Source organism: Ochotona princeps, chromosome 27, assembly GCF_030435755.1.
Source record: "Ochotona princeps isolate mOchPri1 chromosome 27, mOchPri1.hap1, whole genome shotgun sequence".
Classification (NCBI taxonomy): domain Eukaryota; kingdom Metazoa; phylum Chordata; class Mammalia; order Lagomorpha; family Ochotonidae; genus Ochotona; species Ochotona princeps.
Genome location: NC_080858.1, coordinates 8,848,337 through 8,869,451, shown reverse-complemented (window position 1 = coordinate 8,869,451; position 21,115 = coordinate 8,848,337). Strand labels below are relative to the sequence as shown.

At 40.3% G+C, this 21,115-nt stretch overlaps 1 protein-coding gene across 1 annotated transcript in view; it reads right to left on the bottom strand.

Annotated features, from left to right (window-relative positions):
- The window catches only part of LMNTD1 (lamin tail domain containing 1), a 166,897-nt gene that overhangs the window by 131,769 nt on the left and 14,013 nt on the right, over positions 1–21,115 (bottom strand). Inside the window, exons 5-12 of the mRNA XM_058655675.1 lie at positions 20,456–20,642; positions 19,505–19,624; positions 16,659–16,876; positions 15,954–16,126; positions 15,460–15,677; positions 13,903–14,068; positions 11,383–11,445; positions 6,234–6,425 (exon numbers count right to left, since the gene is read on the bottom strand). Coding sequence (XP_058511658.1) covers positions 15,592–15,677; positions 15,954–16,126; positions 16,659–16,876; positions 19,505–19,624; positions 20,456–20,642 — 784 coding nt within the window. The 3' untranslated portion in view covers positions 6,234–6,425; positions 11,383–11,445; positions 13,903–14,068; positions 15,460–15,591. The remainder of the gene's footprint in view (positions 1–6,233; positions 6,426–11,382; positions 11,446–13,902; positions 14,069–15,459; positions 15,678–15,953; positions 16,127–16,658; positions 16,877–19,504; positions 19,625–20,455; positions 20,643–21,115) is intronic.

Below are 21,115 nucleotides of genomic sequence, written 5' to 3'. Positions count from 1 at the left end.
AAGACATGTTTATTTTATTATATAGGTACCAGCGTGGAAGTAAAGCCTGCTATACTCCTCCACCTGTGATGCTGGCATTCCATGTGGGCACCGGTTTGAGTCCTGGCTGATCCATTTCTAATTCTGTGGGAGACCTAGAGAAAGCTCCCGACTTACACCTTCAGACTGGCCCAGCTCTAGTGGTTGTGGCCATCTGGAGAGTCAATCAGCGGATAGAAGAACTTTCTCTCCCCCCATGTCTCCCTTCTTCTCTCTGTGTGTAACTCTTTCCAGTAAAAAAATGTTTTGGTATTATTTAAAAACCCATGGTTTTCTCATAATACAGTTTTGAACTTTTGTTTACTTGAAAGCCAGAAAAACAAAAGATCAATCTTCCATTTGCTGGTCCACTCCCGGATTGCCTATAACAGCCAGAGGCTGGGCTGGGTAAAGCCAGGAGACAGGAAATCCATCCATATAGCCTCCCAATGTGGAGATTAGCAGGAAACTGGAGTTAGGAGTTAGGAATAGAGAGTCAGCACTTGAATCCAGGCCCTCCCATGGGAGATATGGGTGCCCTAGTGGCATCTTAACTGTTAGACCTCATGCCTACCCCACAAGCTTTGAGAAGATCCCTGATATGCATGGGTTCCAAAAAGGTTTTCAAGGTTCTCATGTATTGTCTATGGACTTGCTATGCTTTTGAAAATGGTTTTGGAGAAAATAAAATTCATCCTTTGGAACAAAGTCAGTACACTTCACTTCACTTTAGGATAGATTCTCTGTTAATATTGCCCAGAGAGAATCAATAATAAAATTCAAGAGATAGATACAATTGGCAGGACTCCCCGGGTCTTCCCAGTCCCCGGCTGGGTGACTGCCTTAGGATCCTGCCCACTCCCTTGAATAGCACAAGCCTACGAAACAGCTGTTCACAATTACGCTAATTGCCCTTTCTCAACAGCATGCTGAGGCCCAGGAGCTCCATGTTTACAGACAGGAGTGCTGTCAAGTGCTGTGCGCCTCAGAAGGCGTGTTCATTTGAGTTACTCATCCAGTTGGGCAAAGTATCTGTCAAGATGAAAGTTCTCAAAGCAGTAACTACAGCTGCATAACTGTCTCATCTTTCTCTCCTGGCTTGAGGGCATTTGTTCATTATCTCGGTAGGATTTTTTTTTTTTTAATTTGAAAGGCACAGTGACACAGAGAGGGAGAGACAGATATTCCATGTGCTGGTTCCCAGTATGGCTCTACCAATACCTAGGGCTAGGCTAGGCCCAAGCCAGGAGCCTGGAACTCTATTTAGGTCTCCCATATGGATGGCAGGGACCCAAACACTTGACCCAAACTCTGCTGCCTTTCCAGAAGCCTTAGCGGGAGCTGGATCAGAAGTGGGGCATCCAGAAGTTGAACCGGTGGGATGACAGCACATAGTGTGGCTTAACGGGCTGTGCCACAACCAGAGTTCCTTCCTTGGATTTTGACACAACTCTTTCCAACTAACCACCAGTACAGAACAAAAAGGATGCAAATTTACCAATTGGGCCTTTAGGAAAGAATAGTTCACAGTCATGGCTTAGGCTCCCAGGTATCGAGGCCACTAGAGTCTATCAATGAGAATGCTACCCATTTAATTCCTTGACCAAGATATTTCGTTGGGACACAGATAGTCTGCTGAGCTAATAAGACTTTGAATATCAAGAGTTTTAACTTGTTGACCAATCCTTAAACTTGTTACTATTTATGAAAAACAAAATCTAGCCAAAAACCAGGTTGACTACAAACTTCCCAATCAATCAAAACAAGAGCATGCTAACAAAGTGTGTAAAGTTCCTGGAAGAGCTACTTTTTAAATTTTTTCTCTTGGAACCATAACATTTTTTTTGACTTGAGAAAGGAATGGCATTGTGAAAATATTTATATTTTGTCCAATTCAAGTAAAATTCTCTGAATAATTTTTTACTTTTAAAAGGAAATGCTGATTTGCCTTTTCAGAAAAATATAACATAGAAAAAATTATTTTTGCAAGTATTTTCTGAAATACTGTTTCTAAGAAGAAACAGTTGTAAAATTAAACTTTCCACAGATGAAAGAATGAGCAAATTACGAACTGGATAATGGCTTTGAAAGCAGTGAAATGCCGCGTCCTATGGGTATGGTGAAGATACAAGGCAGCACTCAATGACATAATTAAACTCAAAGAATTAAAAAAAGAATCAAAGTTTTCTGTTTTCCTGTAGAGTTCATTAGTAAATTTTTCAGTATGTCTTTGCTAGCAAAATAAATCTTCACCATACAGGACTTCAAACCAAACCAGTAAGTGTCTAGTCACATTACAAAGATGTTTGGAAACCATGCAAAGAAGTACTAAACCAATGATTTTTTTGATTTTTAAAGAATTCATGTGCAGTTTAAAAACACTCTGGTCCATTTTTTTCCCTGAACTGAAATGGTATTTTTTTTAAAAGTCTTACTATTAAAAGTAAGTTCGGAGAATTTGAGATTTCTTAGAAAAATAAGCATCCTGTTTTTAGGGAGCAATTCTATTTCTCATTGTCCAACAGACTAGCAAATTCCCAAGGAGAATCTGTAATAATGATTCCCCTTACATAGCCTATTGTACAGCACAGTTCAAACATTTGACACAAACACAAAGCTCGTGATTTGGGCCGGTCCACCTGTTTAGCCTATTTCCTTGTTCCTTCTTTTATTCCATATTTTAAATGCAGCAATACAAATGACCCTCTGTGCTCTGTATATTTGCTGCAAGTTCTTGTCTATCTTCTTTATCTCCATTAACCCGAAACATCTTACCTGTCTCTTGAAAACCAGCTCCATTAAACCTATGATCAATGGTTCATTCTCCAAGGAATTCATAAGATTATTTAAAATTACCTTCCTGGTAGCATTTCTACTACCTAAGTACATGCTAACCAGTATGTTTTCCACCTGTCTATGCTTCCATAAAAGTATACACTGTATTATTTTCATTCCAGTATTTAACATATAATAAATGCTCACAAATTTCTGATCATTAAAATACATAACAGGAAAAACAATCTTATGGAATAAACATTAAACAGACAACTACAAGCCCTACAAGGTGCTATCCCTAGTAAATCTGGGTAGATTTTTAGCGATTCAAGAAAGATAGAAACTGAGAGATGCTGGGAAGATGGTATTAGAGGTCACATAATCTTACAGTCAACTGGCGTTTCAGAGAAATACTTCAGATTTCTTTTGCTTCAATTAAACTCACACTACAAACCAATTAGATAAAAAAGGTCAGAATTTCTTGTCTGTTTTGTTGTTACTCTTTGAAACAGGATTCAGTGCTTCTACCAGTGTAACTTTAAGATCTTTTTTCCAAGGTTGTGCAGACATTTCCAACTGAGCTTCAAAAGATAAGGTCAAGTTGAAAAGTGGTATGTATCTGTGGCTTTACACACAGTGGCGGTTTCAAAACTGGGCCACACAGTTCTTCGACAGGCTGTCTAGGGAGACAAGACTCCTGCTCCCTTCCCTCCCTTCTAGGCTCTGTCATTGCTTCACTCAGACAACATGGCAGGGTGGTGCTGCCAGATACTGCATCCAGAGCATCAGAAACTGGCAGCTTCTGCTTCCTGGCTCTTGGGACGGTTGCCCTCGGGACGCAGGTCCTGTGTGTGCGGGAGCCCAAGCTACCCTGGGGAGAGGACAGCTGGGTCCGAGCATGCGCTCAGGCTTGTGTGGCCCACGGTGTGGGCGAGCCATGTTCATGTGCGTGCTTTCTCCAGCCTGCTCTCTCCTATCCCCAAGCCTCTGGTAGTTCCCACAGCTGCTTGCAGCATAGCAGGGAGGAAGACCTGAACTTGGTGAACATTGGCCTGTGAAGCTGAACTGAGATCCCTCGCTGACCAGTATAAAATGCAAGCGCCATGTGTGAGACTCAGAGAAAGTAGACACCAGTTTGCTGATGGGATAAAGTTGACTGGTCATTACATTGACTGTGTGTGTAGAAAAACCTACCACCTCCTACCCTCACCAGTTTTTCACATACATAACTTATTTACAACAAATGGTAGTGTTTTCAAATAATTCCAGAAGTCCTACCTTTCCTCACATTGTTGTAAAACTGCTAGTCTCATGCCATTTGATGTAGTGAAATATCCTTAGCTTAAGAAACTGAGTATTAGGGAACCAAATCTTCAAAACTAACCCAACATCTACTGATAGCAGATTTGTCTTCATAAATTAATATGATCATGCAAGTATTTGTATGGATATATTTTAAGTCCGTATTTTCGTGAGGGTTAACCACTTGTATTACCTGAGCATACAATCACATAATTTCTCACTACCTGGAACGCAAGAGCGATCATATCGGACAAGAGTGTAGGATGTTAGCAGGAGTCTTTCATTCAGCCAGCTTGGCGACGGCAGTTCCTACCATACTCCAGGAACCACGGCACCACACGGCCTAAGCCAGGGGATTTAAGCTCTGACATGTAGCAGCCAGGGAATTCAAATCAACTCAGGTGTTACAAATCCACTTGTATTTTTTTAAACACTTATGCATGTGTTATTATTTTTCCTGTAGCACTTTTTGTTTATTTATGTATTTTTAATTTTGTTTTATGACATAGTTTCACAGAAATCCACTTGTATCTTAAGGCAATGAGGTACAGATAGTTCTGCTTGGCCACATTTGAAACCTAGTACTGCCTTGGGCTGCTATTAGGCAGCTGTACCCCACTATAATTAGCATATAACTGACAAATAAAGGTTGTATATATTTACAGTATACTTGGGATATTTTGAGACGTACTGTAAAATGATGAAATTACTACTTCATGTACACATCACCTCACATGCTTCCTGTTCTGTGTGTGTGCTGAGAACATTGAACATTCTCTCACCAGTTTTTGTATACCCAGTACAGTCTTGCCAACTTTGCTATTGTCCCCATGCTGCACAATAGTGATGAACATCACTCATCCTGTTTAACTGAAAATTGGTAGCCTAACAACAACGTCTTCGAAGTGATATTGTTACCAGAAATTTACAGCTTACTCAGATGGTTAAACACGAGTGCCTCTCCAGCTTGGACTTGGGAGAGTGCCAAGAGTAGTGGAATTTACCCCCTGAAAGAACTCCAGCACTGATACTGATCTGAAAACTTGGATTGCACTTCAAAGCTCATTGGAAATTAACCAAAAATATTTTTACCATTAGAACAGCGTTTATACTTAATATTTTTTTTTACTATTTCCTGCCAAAATCATTGTGTGTATGTGTTATGTGTATACAGAATTTAAACTACTAACATTTTGCTATCTCTGTCACTGTCTTTCAAGTAAATGAATACATTAAAAGAAAAAAAAGATGGGGGCGCAGCATAGTAGCTTAGTGGCTAAAGCCCTCACCTTGGACACACCGGGATCCCATAGGGCATCAGTTTATGTCCCGGCAGCTCCACTCCCCATTCAGCTCCCTGCTTGTGGCCTGGGAAAACAGTTGAGGACGGCCCAAAGCTTTGGGACCCTGCACCCATGTGGGAGATCTGGAAGAAACTCCTGGCTTCGGATCAGCTCAGCTCCAGCTATTTTGGCCACTTGGGGAGTGAACCAGTGGATGGAAGATCTTTCTGTCTCTCTTTCTCTCTGTAAATCTGACTTTTCAATAGAAATTCAAAACAAATGTTTAAGGGATGGGTGCTGTTTTGGTATAGTAGATTAAATCACTGCCTACAATCCTTTTTAGTGTAGATTTGAGTTCCAGTCTCTCTGCTTCCTATCTAGCTCCTTGCTATTGAGCTGCACGAAGAGCACAGGAAGGCCCAAGGACTCGGGGCGACTGCCACCCACATGCAATACCTGGGCAGAGTTTTGAGCTCCCAGGTCTGACCTGGCCCAGCCCTAAACACTGTGAAGCAGTGAGTGAAAGCTCTTTCTCTCCTTGTCACTCTAAATAACTAAATCTTTTAAAAATGTTTACATTTTGGATTTTTCTTGTTTTTGTAATTCCTCCATCTGTAGATGAATTCATTTTCCTAGAGTGAATTTTATTTAATAATTCTCATTCAAATCAATTAATAATCCTCACAGTCACTGTAAGGTGTTTATCAACAAGTGCTACTCCACCAACTTGAAGACAATAATGAGGTAGAAAATTTCTGATACCAATAAAGTTCTCTAAAAAGCTACAGAAATGTAAACATCAACCTTATAACTTTCACTCATGCAAACTTAGGAAAATAAAAATTCCCAACCCACCTTGTTTTTCATAATTCCTGGACAGTCCAGCGTGTATGTCAGCATCAGGGCAGTTAAGGATTTATCCCAGCAAATATGAGGCTGTTTTTCCTTCTGTCTCTGCCGTTTGAGAGGGGAGAGTCCAGAATCTTGCTTCGCGGTTCATGGTGGTGTAATTACCTCTTCCATCAATGAGCACCTCTGCCTCCCTTTCTGGCAAGGACAAAGTGTTATTTGTTTTCCAACAACATGCTTCCCAAGAGTAAGCAATACCTGGTCATTCCTTACTTTTGATCATTTCCTGTGGACGAAATGATCATGTAGAGGAGCTTGAAGATGATACTAATGGACGCAGCATCAGAGAATTAGAGTCCTAGATGGAATTTTCCTAAAACACAATCTCCAAATATAGGAAAAACCCTTTGAGCTGAGACATGTTTTGGAGCTAGGAAACCTCTGCTTACGTGAGGGAACTAATTGGAAACACCTGAACCTTATGTAGCACAGATTTCGCGTGTTTCTCTTAACAATCTTGGAGGGAGAGAGCTTGGGGTGAGATGGCTTATTGGCCGTGGTCACCGGAGCCCTTTTAGTTGGATGTTTATATTCCCAATGTGAACATGGTAATCAACATAAATGCACACAGCTGGAAGAAATTATAAACCATGAAGTAAATTAACTTTTATTATACATTTTTATGTTCCCTTCTAGTCTCTTCCAAACATCAATGACTTCTCAGTTTCTATAGTAACAATGAAAGAGAACATTCTACACAATTTGGTCCACATGTGAGGCAAAGGTAGCACCGGCTGGTGCAAAGTAGCATAAAGTGTGCTGATGGACAGTTTTCTGAAAATGTACGGGTCTATTCCTGATGTCCACAGAATGAGGGAATAATGTGACTGGTGAGGCCTAACACCTGGAAAATATTTATTCTGTATCATTACTCTAGAGTTCATACGAATCCTTTTCAGATCAAACCAAAAATATACCGGAGAGTATTGTGTCAAGCACCAGATGTCTACTCAGTTGCTTTAGCTTACAATACAACTTCCCTTTTCATCTTGGAAATACGCGGCAAACTTTTTTTTTTAGAGTTTAAAACAGTCATTTAAACACTATGAAGTGTACAGTTCAATGGCACTAATGTTGTGCAAGAATCACCACCTTCCATTCTAGAATGTTTTCATCATCCCAAATTAGAACTTTGTATCTGTTACTTAGTACCTTCCCATTCTCCTCCCCTCTCCACACCTCTGGAAAACTCAATCATACTTTCCATCCCTATGAATCTTCCTATGGAAGATAAATTGAATCATACAGTGGTTGTTCTTTTTGGGTCTGGTTTATTTCATCTAGAAGGTTTTCAAGATTTATCCATGCTACAACAGGTATCAGAATTTCATTCTTAATTATGTCTAAATAATAGTCCTTCATGTTAAAAACTCAGTCATCTGTGCATGGATCCTGGACTGTTTTCACTTTTTGTTTTCACTTAATGTGTGGGCATACTGCCCGAAACTCTGAAGCAATTGGACCTTCTCATTACCAACAAGGTCCACATCCACTAATGGGCATGTTTCATTTTCTTTTTAACTTCTATTCTGTTGATAGGTACAGATCAAGACAGCTATAAAGTAAAGAGAGATACATGGTAAGGGGGAAAAGGTGGTTTCATCACATTAACTGAAACATTTTTGTTCCCTCAGCATTTTCTATTCATAGGATTTTGAACATAATGACACTAACCAGAGGCTTAAGATATTTTTGACTAAATTTCATTTAAAAATTCCCAACTGGTTATGCCATATAAACATTTGATCCATTATTTTCACTCAGTTTCAGAGGAAGCTGAGTTAGCTTACATATCAAGGAAATAGATTCTAAAGATGGAGAACCAGACAGGTCAGAAGATTTGCAATTCCCAGGCCCGGCGGCTTGGCCTAGTGGCTAAAGTCCTTGCCTTGAACGCCCCGGGATCCCATATGGTCACCGGTTCTAATCCCGGCAGCTCCACTTCCCATCCAGCTCCCTGCTTGTGGCCTGGGAAAGCAGTCAAGGACGGCCCAATGCATTGGGACCCTGCACCCGCGTGGGAGACATGCAAAGAGGTTCCTGGTTCCCGGCTTCAGACCGGGGCGCACCGGCCGTTGTGGCTCACTTGGGGAGTGAATCATCTGACGGAAGATCTTCCTCTCTGTCTCTCCTCCTCTCTGTATATCTGACTTTGTAATAAAATAAATAAATCTTAAAAAAAAAAAAGATTTGCAATTCCCAACATTCAATGCTTTTGAAAAATGAACCTGCAGGAACAGTGAAAGTTGTAGTCTTAACAGTTGGGCAGGACATAAAACATTTAAGTCACTTGGAGTACTTCTTGTGAGTGAAACCAAGATCGTGCTTGTTTTGCTTCTGATGTTGTTGTTCTTAACTGCTTAGAAAACAATTATTTTGATTTTTCTATAACTTAAGAAATGATTACGATGACATTCCAAGGAACTTTGCTTGCTGCTGGCTTCCTCTTGTCTGATGAAGTGGGCTGTGATATGCCAAACATCCTTGTTTTCTCTACTCATGGATATTACTGTCCTGAACGAAAAGGCCAAATGGTAATTCATAGTGAAATGTAACTTAGACTTGGAACATGTTGTAACTGATATAGACATACAAATTAGAGATATTTAGAATCTTTAAGCTTGAATGAAGACCCAGAAGGAGCAGGCCCTGAGTATATTCATGGATGGGGGCAATCACAGCAGGGAGGAAATTTTGTCTGTGATACCTGAATTTCTGCTAAGGAGAATGGATTACTTTTTTTCTCCTGAAAACTCAATTCTGCAACATAAATACTTGTTCAAGTTACAGTTCTAACGATGATTTATGATGCTCCTTTGATTCCTAAGCAGCTTAGCTATTTCATTAGCTGGCCATGGAACTGTTTCCTTCTGGTCTTGAATACAAAGACTGAATTAGTCTCAAGGCAACCACTTTATTTTATCCACTTCTAATATTATAATTTATTTTATTATTTAGTTTTTGAAAAACAGAGATATGGAAGTCAGGCTACAGGGACAGACAGATCTTCCATGCATTTTTAGTTCCCTCTCCAAATACAACAGCCTGAGCTGGCCCAGGCTGAAGCCAGGAACCAGGAACTCAGTCCAGATCTCCCATGTGTGTGGCAGGGTCCCAACTTGAGCCACTACCTGCTGCCGCCCAGAGAGCACATTAACAGGAAGCTGGAATCTAAAGGGCAACCAGCACTTGAACCCAGGCACTCTGCTATGGGATGCAGGCATTTCGCGAAGTATTTAAATATCTATACCAAATACCTTCACCATTTCTAAATGTTCACACTCTTTCGTTTCCTGCTTGGGATACTTGATTAGTGTCTAATTATTTTTTTTCCTTTCAAATAGCTAAGACATGCCCCCAGGCTGGAGAGAAACCAAGTAGCACACTTAAAATGTAACAGGCAGAAAGGAAAACTCTAGTTCCAGTGAGCAACCAACTTGACTCTCATCAAGTCCTTAGCTCACTGTCTGGGCTCAAGAAGGTGTGTTTCCCACATCCTCCATGGAAGCAGAACTGGTGACAGCACCTGCTCCAGCCCATGGTGTTCTCTAAACCACACAAAGCCTTTTCCCAGCATGGCAGAGGGCCTACTACAGGTCTGGTTATATTGCCCATGTAACCACAGTCTGGGTGAGGACGAGAAGATGGGAACAAACTTTGAAAGGCTGCTGTTGGGAAATTTTGTTTGTTTGTTTGTTTCAACCAACTGGAAATTGCCATACAGTAGCATGGAGGTTAGAAGAATATGACACAAAGTAGAGATAGAAAATACCCTGCCCTTGGGAAATGGAACCATTTACTGCTGTAGGAATGTTTCATAATTTATGATAGTTAAAAGTATTAGTGTCACATTCTGGCCTTCATTAACAAAGACTAGCCCCAGGAGAAATTTTCTTATCAGGGAGCCAAGAAAGGGTCAATGGAGGGCTAGGATATCCTGGGTTGGGACACCGAGTTTAGGCCATCCAGAGGAGACACAGACAGACAGCAGCCCAGTCCATGGGAGGATTCCACTGCCTGTGCTCCTAAGCCCAGACACAGAAGTGACTCTTGTGTATAAACATTACAAAAATTGAATGTAATATATTGTGTTTGTTACTTTGGTGCTTTCTATTGGTCCTAAAGCTATTGAATATGTGACAAGATCCAGATACGTGCGGAGGTTCCAATAAGACAGAAGTGTGGCTGTAACTGATCCAAAACAAGTATGGTTAGAAAAGAGTATCATATGTTTTCCCTATCTGTGATATCAAATATAAACAGTACAAAAACATGTCATCTATATGAACGCAATTGATATCCTCAGATTTGATCACTATTTACAGCTTCTGTCTATACTCCTGAGGAATACTAGGCTATCTGCTATTTGTTTTTTAATTTTCTACTTTGAGATGTGTTGATATCTTTAACTTAATGGAGTGTCAAGGCTGTGATTGTGAAGTGAAATAAAAGTATGTCATTATAAAAATTAGAGGGGAAAAGATATATGGGGCCTGGTGTGATGGCTCAATGGCTAAATCCTCCCCTTGCAAGTGCCACAATCCCATATAGGCACCAGTTTGTGTCCTGGCTCCTCTTGGTTATTTAGCACGCCATTATCACTATGAAAAGGATGAAATAGCATAAGGAGTAACTGGTTTGCTCTAACCAAACAGTACGAAACAGAATGCCTCTACTCCCTTGAACATCCACAATCTCTTTAGCGGGAGCATTTATTTGCATAACTAATAAAATATTGCTCATAGGAATTAAAATCTATTGGTATAGTTGCAGAGGCTTTTTTGTTTTGTTCTAGGATTTGAAGAGATTTGATTGCAATGATTCATTATCCATCAAGGATAGAGGATCTGGGATAAAAAGTAAAGGGGTGGTATTTGATATTTTTTAAACCAGTCTTGTAATATCTATCATTCAACAACCAGTTAAAGAGTGATGGTTCTAAAGGCAACATAAATAAATATTTGTCATAAAATCTGTTACTACAGAATATAAGAACAGTCCATGTTATGATGGTTTTTGAAGACCTTCTTGCAACTACTTTTAGTCAATTTGTATTTTTTAGCATGGAAGGTACATTGGCGATAGTGTTACTTACATTTAGAGATTGGAGTTGACTGTCTATTGCTTGGTAACTTAGAATTTCTCTTTTTTCCATTCCCTGAAAATAGAATTTTAAAAAGTGGGGTGAGCTGGAAAAGGAACTTGAAGTTCAACATTCCAAGTACTTATTTTTCAGTGCAAACAAACCTTAAGGTAAGCTAATAACAATAGGGTTTTTCTTTCATTTAAAATAGAAATTGATGGGTTGGGGACTGTATTTAATGGAGAAACATCATGTAACTTAAAACTAATTGAAAAGTAGTATGTGTCAGTAAGTCCGATGTGTCAATGAATTAATAGGAACTATACAAAATATAAGTAATCTAAATTTTGAGAGAAGTGAAACAAATGAAATTCTGTCTTTTGCAACAAAACAAATGTAACTGAAGATCGTGATGCTTAGTGAAGTGAGCCAGCCCTCACTTGCAGGTGTCCTTCACAAAACATCTTTGCTGATTTGTGGTAACTAATACACAGAGTACAAAAAAAAAATGTGCATAGAAACAAAATTGACAGTTTGAGATCCTTGTCTATATTTTAGGGTAACGGTGGTTTCTCTACTCACTTCTTGTCTGAATTCTTTATTTAGCGTTATTCCTTATTAGTTATTATTTAGTGTGTTCTTTATTTGTTATCATAAAGAAATTTGAAAGCATTTTGTGAAAATTGAAAAAAAATAAGGAAAAAACCGGAGGGAGGGTGTGAGGAAGGGTGTGGCGGGAAGTGTCAATATACCCATTAAACTGTACATATGAAATGCAAAAACAAAAAGTTATTGAAAAGAACAAAGGGAAAAGGGAAAGAAGGAGGGGGCGAGTACGGTTAGCTTCTTGGACTTGATCTGGGACATACATGAAGTCTATTTTCTTTACATTAAGAAACACTTTTTTTAATCCATCTTGGAATATACGCTTTCACAAACAGGGGTTCATAGAATAATTTAACTAGCTTCTTGATGTTCTCAAACTCTTTCTATGTCCACAATTGTCGCTGTAACAAGGCAGCTGGATCAGGAGGGGCACAGGTACATGAACTCCAGGGGAAGCTGCCAGCCCAGCTGTGGTGACTGAAGTGACAGACTCACACAGGCCGGTGTTCACAGTATCCACTGGATACCAAAACCACAGAGCCTCAATGCGGAACTTCAAAAACTTAATGTAAAACGGAATTAAAAGATACATTTGCTATAAAGCCAGGTTCTTGAAATCCATGGATACAGGTTTATAATGGTATAAAATTTGCATATAAAGTACACACACACAGCACTGTATACTTTGATTTTTAAAACATATTTTCTATCCAAAAGGCAGAGAGCTAGACAGACCGAGGGAGATGTCCCGTCTACTGAGTCACTTCCCAGAGGCCTGCCATAGCCAGGAGGGAAGCCAAGGGTGAGGAAAGATCTCAATTCCTGTCTTCCATAAACCTGCCAGGCTGTGCAACAGCAAAAAGCCGGAACTGGGAGCAGAGCAAGGAAACAAACCCAGCCACCCTGATAGGAAACAGGGGGTGTTCCACCTACAGGATACACTCAGCCACACAGTTTATTCTTTGTCTCCATATTTTCAATTGGTAGTGGATTGAACCTGCAGATGCCCAGCCCCGTGATCTGCAGGGATTTGGGTTAGAGGCTGGTTAAGAAAAACTTCCCGTTCACACGGAATCTTTCTCCTATGCAGACTTGGAAGGATTATCACATTCACCTGCCACTATTGGATCACAAACAAATGATACTCTAAAGCTGTAGATGGAAATGAGACTCTCAGAGAAAATGAACAGATATGCGACATTTTTGGCTTCGTGATTTTTCTTAGCCACCTCCAGTTTCTGAGTCTAATGAGCTAGGATGCTTCCTCTCTCCTCCCTCCCCATTGCTATATAAACTTTCTGAATAGTGATGAGCGTGGAATGTTAAGTAAGATTCTAAGGGATTTTCCTTACCAGTGGCAGTGGCTCAGGTATGGGAAGGATGTCACTCACTGCTTCTCATCTCCCAGAGAAAACTGGTTGGCAGGAGTCAGGCCCTGTGAATATTTCATGGATGTCCTTCCGTGCCAGCCCGACCGAGGATGAAGGGCTGAAATGGCACCCTGACAGCCTGTGTTTCACACAAAGTCCCGTGGAGCCAAAAGCATTAACAGAAAATTCCCAGCCTTAGGTTCAGGGAATTCAACAGGCCCATCTCTAGTAATGGGGTTTGTGTGTTTTGATTTTGGCCAGGTGATCATAACTTCTTGGGTTATTTGGGCCTAAGATAATTGGTACCAAGTAACTTTAGTCTGAATACTGTGACTCCCTGAAATACCATATATATAAATTATTTATATTATAAATAAATTGCATGTATAAATGGATCACTGATTACATTTATTTTATAACTAAATGGTAAGTTAACACACTGAAATGCTTTGAAATAAAAGTTGTTGTAATGGGACCACTGCCTCCAAATTCATCATTCTGCAATTAAAGAAAGCTTTGTTTCAACCGTAAAAGGAGACACACGAGTGGGACTCACTTGTTTGTTTTTTAGAATAAGAGATCTTGTAGAAACGTGAGAATCACTACCAGCTGCCAGGCCCCTGGCTTTGTCCTGACCAAGTCCCTATTCTTGTAGGAATTTGAGGAGTAAATCAGTGATGGGAGATCTTGATTTCAATCTCTTGCTCTCTCTCTATTTCAACCTTTCAAATAAAAATAAAAATACATGAACTGAAAGAAAAATTTGCTTTTTTATCCATATAAAGTTCCATACAGACTACTATCGCCACATACATGTATATATAACATTAACATTATGCCTGCTCACAGAAGTGTGATGTTAGATACTGCACATTTCTACTTTGATAGGCTGAACTTTGCAATACTGGCATAGGAAAAACAGAACATTTTCATCCCAAGATTAAGTCAGATCAGTTGGAACTACGATGGGTAATTGCCAACAATCTGACTTCAATGAAATCCCACAAATGTGGTCTTACAATAAACCTTATGTTGAAGACATCTTAAAGGGTCACTTCTGCGTTAGATTTTCTATGTTGTGGCTTCATTTATTCCATTTTAACGGATTGACCTTTATGTTGAGACTTTGAAACACTTAGAAACCAAGAGGCGTTACTACTAGCACTATAAACATAGGCACACAAGACGGCAACAGCTGTAACGTCCACAATGAAAACCAATCCCATTGCAGTGCACAGTAGGGATCACAAATGACAGGAAAAGTGTATTAAGAAGTGTGCAAACAGAGGGCGCAAAACATTGAACCTAACCATATTATTGGCTTAAAGCAATGTCTGCTTTAAGTCAAGTCTCTGCCATGTAATCCGAGTTCCAGGAGATTCACAAGGTTGTTTATAGCCTGCACAATAGTTTTGGCAAGCAGGAAGCACGCGGTTTCCAGGCCCGGGGGCACAGATGCCTTGCAGGGAATACCCATCCGTTTGGCTGAGGGTCTACACCTTCAGCAGAGTGAGTTCCTCATGTTATGCTCCGTGCCATGCCTTTGAGGTCTCCACAATTCCAGGTACTGTCTACACGTTCTCCAAAAATCTCTGCCTTGTTGGTTTTTTAACATTTGCGTGGTAAAAAAATTTGGAACATATGGAAAAAAAATGTAGAATACAACCAAGTCTGTACACCTATCGCCTGGATTCAACCACGAGTATTATGCCGTGTTTGCGTCACTTACATAAAAATAGGTAAAACGTTTCAGCATGAATCTCCTAGGAACAACCAATAGGACCAAAGCACAGTTAAGAGCGACTCAATGTCTTACACTCATTCTATATTCAGATATATCTAGCTGTCTTGAAAATGTCCTAGTTGTGGTTCTTGTAGCCTATTCAATGAAGCTTAACCTTAAATGAGAGCAATGCTGTGTGGGCCATCTGGCTCCAACATCATGATCCAATTTAACAATGGCTTAAACGAGATTTATTTTCATCTCACTTAGTAATTTGGAGTTGTGCCAGCATGGGGGCACCTAGTTGGGCTCTTCTGGACTCCACACATGACTTAATCTGAAATATGGCAGCCATAGCTTCTGCCATCAAGGCCTAGGTGGTTGGTGTACCATTCTCGAAGGGCACGACCCAAATGTTGCATGTCCGGTATCTGTTTGCATTCTGTTGTAAGGAATGTTGACACACGATCCCACTGGCTGCAGTAGAGGCCGAGGAAAACAGTTTTTGCGGTGGCCATGGGGTCAGGCTTCCCTGCTTCTGTTGGCTCTGTGTTTGCAGTAACAATAGTTCGGAAGCTGCATGGAGTCATCACTGTCACAAGGTACTCCTGCAAATGAGAGATCTATGACATGCCATATTAAAACAAACCCCCAGTTCATTCTAATGCAATGAGAGGCTTTAAAAAATAAAACATCTATTTGAAAGGCAGTATGAGGAGAGAGAGAGAGGAAGAGAGAGAGAAAGAGAAGGAGTTGGAGAGAAATAGATTTTCCATCCACTGGTTCACCCCTCAAACATTGGCCAGGAACCAGGTATGTTCAGATGTGTGCATGTATGTTCACACAGATTCCCTAGTTTCCTTGCAATATGTCTTTCAACTTACTCGAGGCTGGATCGGGCCTGGTTGATCGAGACTTGCCCATTCCACTCAAACTTCCTGCACAAGTTGATGCATCATGTGGGTCAATCAGGGGACAGTAGGGATGTGCAGGGACTGAAGGACTTTGGCACCAAGGACTGCGGTTAGGGAAAAGGGTTGGTGGGAGTTCCTTTTCTCTGTTGAAAAAAAAGACCCAAAACCCAAGTTGAACTCAAAAGCCATATTATATAATTAAAATAGTGTTGAAGATACAACTGAATCCAAGTGTGTTTCAAGACCAAGAGAAGATGACTCTGCTAGCCCTGTAAGCAGAGCTTGTACTACAATGTCGGAAGCATTTGCCTACGAAGAAGTTCAAGATCTAATCCTCTGCCACTGTGGCCAAGCACTGCTAAGGACCCAAGGACAACATCACTTCATCTCTCTGAGCAGTCTTGTCTCTGATAGTGACGCCAGGAGAAGCTGAAGTGACTCAGCAGGGTGGGGGAGAGGGGTTTCTCAGTATTTCCCAGCAAGATCACCAGCCTTCACTGACCCATGAATGTGTGTTGCTCACTCTATGTTTTCACGCTTTTCACATAGGTTTTATTCCAGATAGTGTGCTTAAACCACAGTTCATTTTCTCCTTACACATTTGCTACCCAGTTATCCGCACAAGCTCAGTTATTGTGGGAAGGATTCAGGAAAACCAACCAACCAGACCTTTACCTCTTAAGAACATGTTGATCTTGTTCTACCTCAAATGTTGAGGTCTCTTTCGTAGGCTGGTCAGGATTATCTTCAGTTACTGAAGTTTCAAATGTTGTCCATCGAAACATGTGCCTTCGGGATGTTGGAGCTACTATTGAACGTCTGTCAAATTCAATGTCAGTCTCTAATTTTTCCCATGCTTGCTTCCAGTGGATAGGAGTGTACCAGGCAACAGCCTAATGAAAAGGTTTCATTAATGTCAATGCTATTAGGGTTAGGATGTTTAAAAAATAGCATGAACTAATTGCAATACAATTTATTTTTAAACTTTGTATTTACATACTCAAAAGGCAGAAAAAAGAGAGAGAGCAAGAGAGAGAGACAGAGAGATAACATCTATTCTATGACTCATTTCTCCAGTACCTACACTATCTGGACTTGGGTTAGGCCAAGCCAAAAGCCAGAAATTCAATCCAGGTTTTTCATGTGAGTGGCAAGAACTCAAGTTCTTTTTTTTTTGTTTTATTGGAAAGGCAGAAATAAAGAGAGGAGAGACAGAGAGGAAGATCTTCCGTCCAATGTTTCACTCCCCAAGTGAACCGCAACGGGCCGGTGCTGCGCCGATCCGAAGCTGGGAACCAGGAACCTCTTCCGGGTCTCCCACATGGGTGCAGGGTCCCAAAGCTTTGGGCCATCCTTGACTGCTTTCCCAGGCCACAAGCAGGGAGCTGGAGGGGAAGCGGGGCTATGGGGGTTAGAACCGGTGCCCATATGGGATCCCGGGGCGCGTGCAAGGCGAGGACCTTAACCACTATGCCATCACAGCCGGGCCCTAGAACTCAGGTTCTTGAACCATCATCTGCTGCCTCCCAGGGTGTGCATTTGCAGGGGCCTGATATATTTAACAAAATCACTGTCAAGGTCAATGTCAAGGGGAATTCTCCTATGATCCCTTTTAGGAGTTGTATGGTCTTTCACTTGGATCTTGCATCCATTTTCTTGTTTGTTTTAAACATACATTCATTGATTAATTTATTTGAAAATCAGAGCTACAGAAAGAAAGAATCTTCTATCTGTTGGTTCACTCCGATGATGGCCAGAGCTGGGCCAGCACTGGGCCCATGCAGGAGCATCTGGGATATGAACTGGAACCCATATGAGATGCCAGTATTGCAGGTAGCAAGTTTACCCTTTCATCCATTTTGAATTGATGTTTGTGTACAATGTAAGTAGTGGTACAAGAGACTTTACAAAAAAAAATCTTTGCCACTTGGATTAGTGAACTATAGGGTGAGGGTATAGGACAACTTAGGAATTACATCTTTATTCAACAGAGGAAAATTAAACCATCAAACTATGTCCAAACATGCTAGCTATTCTGCTCATCTTTTAGTTGATAAAATTAAGGGTTTGAATTTTGTGCTGTAACCATTGAAAACCTGATCTGTTTGCCTTGACAAATGAAACAGTCATAAACACAACACAAGGCAAGTGCAGCTGCGAGAAGTCTTCATATAAAGTTCATTTTCATGAAGAACAGCATCAAAGTCCGGCTTTGGTGCAGACCATTACTAAGGAATTCTCTCTTCTTTGGGTAGTTCAAACTCAGCCACTTCTATTAAAAATCATGTTCATCGTTTAAGTGAGATCTTCCTTAGGTTGTACACTTTTCCTAAACAAGAGTACTTTTGTCCATATAGTGTAGGTTCATAAGAGTATTTGATGACAATGATAAAAAATATGATAAAATATAGTCTCACCTCCCAGTGTCCGACCTTATGAACCTTATAGACTATTTTTAGCACAATAGAAAAATTCCTGGATGATTTTATTTTAGCTTTGTTACTTACTTGATCCTGTAACCTAGAGCAAGCCATTGAACTTTCCAAGTTCCATTTTTCTCCTTTGTAAAATTTCTAAACACTACTGGGAATCCAATGAAAGAATGCAAACAGAAATAACCCTTTAGTGAGCTCCTAAACCCAGGAGTGATCTATGCTCCTAATCTGGATCTTGAAGAGCAAACAAGCCATTGAAGGAGTGCCAGGCACTGAATAAATAAAAGCTAGCTGTTAGCTTTGGACATATGAAGAAGATTCTACAAATCTTATAGCACAACACTGTGACTCCTGGGGGAAGAAATATCTATCCCTGTTTTAAAAACCCACAGGCTCCTGAATTGTAGTGATCATATTAGGAATATAAAATGTTATGAAAGATGGGATTAAATGTTTACCTTTAGTGCAAAATATTTTAAACTTCATGTATTGGAGGAGTTCCCAGAGAGTTCATGTACAATTCATATCCTGATAAACCATGCATAGATTTCAATTTTTGCATGAAAATAAACTTGTTCTTTAATTCTGTTTTCTGTGAAATTTTTGACATTCCTGTGTAACATAATTTCACAGCAAATATAGTCCTTTAAAATAAGGACTCCAAATTCACTCAGCCAATTACTGGACTGTTGGGAATAAGTATGATGTCTTAAACCAAGCTATACCTTAAAGCTTAGTACCAGGCCAAGAACAGAGAAGAAATTCAATAAGTAGGTGACAAGTAAGTAGATCAATAGTAAAAGGTCTGTATTTTGTACTTTCCTTACCCCATTCTTCAGGCTACATATTAGAAATACAATCTGTCTTTAAGAGTAGCTTTTCAGAAGTACAGGAAATCAAAATTATTTTTGGCAAACGTGTTACTCTGCGGCACTTTGACACTGCGGATATACCTGATGTGTTATGACATTTACTGCTGTTTCTATTCGTGCTTTTAAGGATGGAAAACCAATTGAGGTAAGTAGGAGGATCACAGAGAATGCCATCTACTGGGTTAAATGTTCTTGTTAAGCACCAGACACTAACCTCACCATTAGGTTTGCACAGGATCGTTGTACAGTCTGGACTTGTTCTGAATCTGTTCTGTTCTTTCCAGAGAAAATCTGATGGCGGCTGGTGTTTTGCTTCTGATGCTGCTGCCCATATCTGTAAGAAGACACCAATGCAAGTGACAAATGCCGCCGGAAGTCAATGTAGGTTTTGTAAATGTCACTGGTGATGGCAGCAAAGTCTTTCTGCACAGATGAGTTTTTAAAATACGACAACTGCATGCCACATCATGTCAGGTGGTGCAACACCTAGTAGGTACTGCATATGGCAAAGAACAAGTACGAGAACAGGAGGGGGACCTTCTAGTATCAACCCAATATCTTTTTTTTTAAGCAAATAATCTCTTCCTTTGCCATTTAAGAGCTATATTAGCTTGGTTTTAAATAACTATTTCAAAGGCAGATACATGTACATACATGTATACACTTACAGAAAGAAAGAGAATATTCCATCTGCTGCCTCACTTCCCTAAATGCCTACAAAAGTGGTCCAAGGCTGGATCACGCTGAAGCGAGAAACCTGGAACCCATCCAGGTCTCCTCTGTTGGTGACTTAGAGTACGTTAGCCGTTACTTTCTGCTTCTTGGAGTGTACATTAGGAGGAAGCTAGGTTGGAAGAGGAAGTGGGACTTGAACCCAGCAACTCTGGCATAGGTTGTGAGTGTCCTGGGGACTTCATTTTGAAGCATAAATCACAAAAACAAAAGGCTCCTGCACAAAGTCAAATAAAGCAGAAGAAACATATGGGTGCAAATCAACCTCTAGAAGGTGAAGAACGTGATATAATTCACTACAGCAACAGGCAAGTCCCATTTTTTGTACCAATGTGTAGCTGAGAGGTTGACCGAGGCTGAGCGACCGGTCGTCTATATCAATGGGGTTTCTCCTCTACAGTTGCAGTTAGTAGTACTTCCGCCTTATACTCACAGTGACTGTGGAACTGGCCTGCATTACGATGTTTGGAATGAATCGGTACCGGCAGAGTGCTTGTCCATTCACATTTTGTTGGAGAATATGATTTCCAATTTCCAGTTCTTTGTCAGGGGAAGCATTCACGAGCCTTACAAATAAACCTTTGACATTCACTTCGGCTATTTTAATATCACCAAGAGAACTAGAAAATAAAATGCAAAGATTATGAAGGATCTTCAGAGAAGAGTGTCTTCGGCTCAGGTTCAGAACTGAAGAATCAATACGTTTAGGAAGGTGTCCCCACACTATGTACTGGACAAGTGCAACACAGATTTTCTTTTTTGTATTTTATAACCACCTAAGCCAACCAGGCTGATCTCCTAGCTCTGCTTATTGCTGCAAATAAAATGATCTATTTCACATAAAGTCATAAAGGCAAGTCGCCAAGTGCTTTAGGTATCAAGGCAAAATGCCGTAAGGAGGTGCGATTTCAACCACGTAAACTTTCCACTGCTGCACATAAAACCCCTGAGATATAAAGTCTCAAAGGCAGATAAAGTGATGAGTCATTGCATTTACTTGTGAAAAAGTGACTGTGAAAATGAGTACCTGAACACCTCACATAAACATTAAGATTGTATTTTGTTTTTACCTTCTAACTTGTGCTGATAGTTT